The sequence below is a fragment of the Lupinus angustifolius genome, chromosome LG19 (genome assembly GCF_001865875.1).
Source record: "Lupinus angustifolius cultivar Tanjil chromosome LG19, LupAngTanjil_v1.0, whole genome shotgun sequence".
NCBI lineage: Eukaryota > Viridiplantae > Streptophyta > Magnoliopsida > Fabales > Fabaceae > Lupinus > Lupinus angustifolius.
The window spans coordinates 12,363,608-12,369,270 of NC_032027.1; the positions used below are offsets into that span (position 1 = coordinate 12,363,608).

Genomic DNA, 5,663 nt, shown 5'->3' on the forward strand with positions numbered 1-5,663 from the left:
AAGTTGTTGTAACTGAAAACTTGAAAAACAGAATCAGTTAACATTTTGAATCACGTTAATCGATTAAGATGGCATTTAATCGATTATCTGGGGTTCTGGACTGATTCTTTATAAACTGCGTTTTCAGAATTAATCTCATAAGTTGCATGTTGCATTTATTAGAGAGTTAGAGCATTTTACGTGATAATTGTTGCATCTATTTGTTAAGTGCATTTGTGAGTTTAGAAAGGAGAGATTCTATGCTTTAGGATTGAGTGCATTTTATGTTGTAATTTCTCATGTTTTCCCTCATATGTTCATGCATATTTTAGATGTTTTTTTCATGAAGTTTCTGATTCTGTAACTTCTGTTTTTCACACTAATACATTGCATGTTGTATAATCTTGTATTAGGTGTATGTTAGAGTAAAGCCTTCTTGTCATATTTGAGCTTTGTAATAGCTTAGTTTTACTCTTGTAATTGTTGTGTAATTGTTGTAAAGGGAATCTCGTGGTGTCGTATCACCGTTAGAGATTGAGTGTTTCTTCATAATTGCTTAGAGTGTAAGAAAAGGAAAGAACAGAGATTCTTGGCTGGGGCTACGCCGAAAGAAACGTTTTCTTTGTCGGTAGGAAGGGAGTCAAACCATTGAATAGTTTCTTTGATTTCTTGTCCTTTGCTAAGTGTTGTAATTGGATAATGTGTTTGTAAATTACATTGATTCGATTATAGTGAAGGAAATCTCCCAAGTCAGCCGGGAGGCCTGGATGTAGTTTGCAGTGGACAGCAAACGAACCAGGATAAAAATTCGAATTGCAGGATTTGTTTCTCTCTCTCTCTTTACTGTTTTTCAATCGATTTAATTTGTATATTTGATTCAACTAATACATTCTGTTCTTTTGTTGTATTGCAAGCTATTCTGATATACAAATTAAATCTGTAAGCTCTGTTATTCGTTCCATTATCGGTTAACTGTTGTGCAATTAATCGTTTCTGTAATAGCTTACTGTTTCTCTTTAATCGATTAAAACTGTTGCGTTAATCGATTAACCATGTTCTATTAATCGATTAAGTTTGTTCTGTATTCTGTTAATTGATTATCTTCATCCTGTAATCGATTAATTAGGGGTGATTCAGCATTAACTGTTGAGTTTCGAAAAGCAGCTACTTTAACCGCTACACCTATTCAACTCCCCTTCTAGGTGAATTGTAACCACTCATACCTAACAAAATGTATAATACTTTTTTTTTGGAATCTCACAATAAGATCCTTTCTAATAATTTGCATAACCTCCAAACAATCACATTCAAGAATAATAGAACAAAAATCCTTATCCAAGCCAAAATAAATACTCGAGTTCAAAATTCAAACCCTATAATTTTTATCTATAAAAATTTTATCTATTAATGAAGATAAGTTTTTTATCTATATATTGAACAAGTAAGATTTTATCACTATTTGTAGAGACAAAAGTCACTAAACTTACTTTTATTTCTTTCTTGCTTACATACATAGTTGAAGTACAAAATTAAGTGCCCTTTTATCATAGTATTAGGCCGATAAAGATCACCTATTCTCATTTTTATCACTTGCTGTCCTCACCCAATTAAAAAATCTCATTTAATTAGAAAGTAAAACTATAATAATAGAAATTAATATTTTTACATTATTTTATAAAGTTTGATTGACTCGATACATGAGAACAAGAATTTCTTAGGACAGAGAATCCTCGCGCATGGGGTGACATTAGCCACTAAGTACAACATAACATCTACATTGGCTAAGTATTAGCATGCCACCTTTTCATTGTCAAGATTATTAATTAATTGACACATAAAATCAAGACATAACCATAGATAATTTCTACAAGTTTCTTAATAATCATTAATATTTTAATACACAATCATTGTATTATTCATCATTTATTTGTATTATTTTATTTAAAAGTTAATAATAATTAAAAAATGAATGGTAAATAATATAGTGACAATGTATACATCTTTTTCTCTATTTTTATCCGCTTCCTAAATTTACATTGACCAGTCACCACCTTAATCCTGAAATTTCCAACTAACTAACAAAATCCTTTAACTTCCTAAAACTACTATTCACTTTTCCGGCAAAGAGCTGAAAACGTTTGAAACACAACACTACATGCTTCTGAAAACTGTTTCATTGTGCAACTCATGCATTTCAAACCCAGATTCTCCATTATTGTACTCACTAAACAATGTCTTTGTCGACATCGACATTGTTCCCGCCTAAAAATATGAATCACCTTCCTGAAAACATGGATTATAGTATCATCGTTCATGGAACCCATGCATGCAAAGCTAGCGTAGTTGTAACCATCTTATAGAGTAACGTGAATGGTGGAATACCACTCTTCATGCTTTTTGAAGATGTTACTCAATGCATGTTATTCATTGAGTAACATCTTCAAAAATACATATTTTCAAGATTAGAAAATAGAAAATACGTATGTTGTCCCATTTTTTATACCGCTCTATGTACCATCATTGCTTATTGGTTGAATTTTTTTTTATTTAAGTTAAAAATATAATTATCAAATATTTTTATAGCCAATCATATATCTCAACACATGAAACGACACAAAATAGTGATGTGCTCCCAAGAAAATATTAGTTAATACACATTATCATCCTAGTTTGTGTAATCTACAAGGAAGACAACCATAAAGAGGAAGTCAAAGCAAGTAAACAAAACAATGAGGAAAAGGATAAATATAAAACAACATAATTTTTATAACATTTTAATAAATCCAAACAATGAAATGTAGGATCATTCCACTCATTTCTATCAATCAAAACACAGTCTTGAGATAGCTACTATCACATATGAAGCCAAAGTAGTTTTGCCATTTCACTTTGGTGCTTCACCTTTACCATTTACTTTATTTGGTTGAGTTTTAAGATAATCCATTAACAAACTTGATGTATATGGAAATCAACCCCACAAAGGGGAAGTCAAAGCAGATAAACAAAAGGAATGGAGAAAAGAAAAATCAAACAACAGACGGAATTGGAGGGTGGCTTGAGCAGAGATCACCGCTCCATAGAGCTTCCCAGTCTCCTCTTCCTTCGTGATTCCATTCTAAAAGTCTGCATGGGAAAAGAGACAATGGTATAAAGGTCAGAAGAAGCAAAAGACCATTTCTGCATCAAACATTGTATGAACTATAGACCAACTAGTCATAGCCCATTTCTGGAAACAATAACTCAAACAAAACAAGTTATATATGGGCAAAGCCAAAAGAAATAGAGGACACATATCTAATAAGAAAGCCAAAAAATAGAGCAGTAACACATACCTAGATGTTAAGGTTCCATCTCAAAACCAATTGACAATGAGAGGAGTAGTCTAACATGTATTTAAATCATACACAAGACAATTAGGTAGGCGATATAGACTTACTTCCTAGCACTAACAAGTTTTATGTTTCAAAGTTAACACCACGCTCTTTGCATAATACCTCAACATGTATTAAATTTAAAAAGAATGTAGATTAATTTTTAAAATTGCATGTGATTAAAATTAAGATTGGCCAAGTTAGATAAAATCAAATGTAGATCAAGATTCAAGGTTTCTTAGAAGCAAATCTAAATTAAATTGCATATGACTCAATCATGTCAAGGAGACATTTTCATAAATATATGTTGCATGTTGAAGAAAATGCACGCTCCCGTATATTAATATGTATACCATAATCTTGAATCAGATGTTGGATGAACCAAACCCCAATTTTTAATATGATACAGTTCAAGAAATAAATGGAAATAATTAGAAAACCCATGTCTTACATTTAAGTTATTCAACATCTACCACGCTACCCATTGGTACAACCAAATAAGAACAATATCCAGCACAAAAATTGGAATATCTAGTTATTGATCTAAAAGGTTTTCAATACAAAAATTAACATATATTGTTGATATATGATCTTTCAAAATCTAATGAAGAGGGGAAGGGAAAAACAAAAAACAGTGAGATATAAATAAAATATGATTCTATAATGATAATCAATAAACTAATGTCAAGGTCATTAACCTATGTCAAAAAGAAGTCATATGAGAACTCAAACCGAAAAAAGTTATGAACAACTAAACAAAAGAGTAACACATGCTAACAAATTCAATAATTTCAAAGTTAAACAATCAATTTTCTCAATTAAAAGACTATATTACTACAATCAAATAGACAAATTAGAATTCAAGTATGGCTAGCATTCCTGTGAAATTCATCCCATGTTGGTGCACAAAATGCCAATACCACTTAAAACCAGAGACATGATTCAGCATGTACAAAAATAAATAAACCAAACATAGCAGATCTCAAAAATATAGGATAAACCTCTCAGCAAGGTGACACCAAACTCTCAATATGAGGAGATGCTTGATACCAAATCACATTGCTCCGAAGCTTGATATTTTTGAATGACTTTTCACTTGGATTATAGAGAACGAACGCACCACTTTTATTGATTCTAATTAGAACTTCACCATTGTCAAACATGAAAAAGGGTCGAGGAAAATACCGAGAAAGTTCCATAGTCCCAACATCCCCATGAGAAAGATTTAGCAACATGGTCCAAGACTCTGAAACTCCATACTCCTTCATTTGCTACAAGACAAACTCCAAATTTCCAATTTCATATGAGAAACAAAGGCAACCCCCTAAAACCCACAAGCTAGGACTACCAAATACCAAATTTTTGTCGACAACACTAGGCATAAAAAATTCCCCACCATTTTCATGTCCAATGTTAACATAAACAACCACAAGGATTCCATCAGGTCGAATAACCAGCCAATTAAGCACGCCACTCATGAATCTACCTCCATAATCTCTTTGATTGCACTGTGTGGGAGGAAATGGAACACTCTGCTCCATCTTCCTCCAATTCCCTGCACCACTACCCAATGTATAAACCTCACCCATGGTCTTGTAAATCACAACAATCTTATCACTATCATTGAGAGAATCATATCCAAAACCAAACATAGTGGAATTCAACGGACCGCGACGAAAGCCCGAGGACATAATTTCCACCCCAGTTGATGGATTCAAACAGTAAACATGATTATCATTACCATTACCATTACTAACCCAACATATCAACCTATTGCATGATCCAACAATGAGAGCACCATGGGGAAACTCGATCGATGGATGATCACACAAGACCATAAATGGTGGTGGTGGATTAACAATTAGGGATTGTGGAGAATTTGATTAACAATATATATCACCGGAAAAATCATTTCTTTTAACTTCTGCCAATAAATGGTGGTGGCGGTGATTGAGATCGGTAACTGAACGATGAAGGTGTTTCTTGACAAAATCATCGCTTGAAATTATTAAGAAAATTCCAAGAATTGGATACGTAACTGAATCGGAGAAGTGATTTCACGAGAAGTAAGGATAGGATTTTGATAACGAGTTCCGATGGGAGTACCGATGATAAATCATATGGCAAAGCGTGATCATAATCTTGAAGAAGCATTAGTGTGGAATGGTCATGTCCATTTGATCGCAATTTTTTGGGTTCTATGTTATTTATACACTCCACTAATATGATCTAACATTTCGTAAACTATATGATTATGTAAGAATGATATATAACACCAGAAAAGTTATTCATTTACACTCTTTTAAACGATTT

General features: G+C 32.6%; 1 protein-coding gene across 1 annotated transcript; it reads right to left on the reverse strand.

Moving 5' to 3' along the window:
• LOC109334062 lies at positions 2,829-5,346 on the reverse strand. Its single transcript, XM_019569638.1, has 2 exons — positions 4,352-5,346; positions 2,829-3,094 (listed from the first exon to the last, which is right to left on the reverse strand). The coding sequence occupies exon 1, from the start codon at positions 5,186-5,188 to the stop codon at positions 4,622-4,624; it is 567 nt and encodes a 188-aa protein (XP_019425183.1). The 5' UTR covers positions 5,189-5,346; the 3' UTR covers positions 2,829-3,094; positions 4,352-4,621.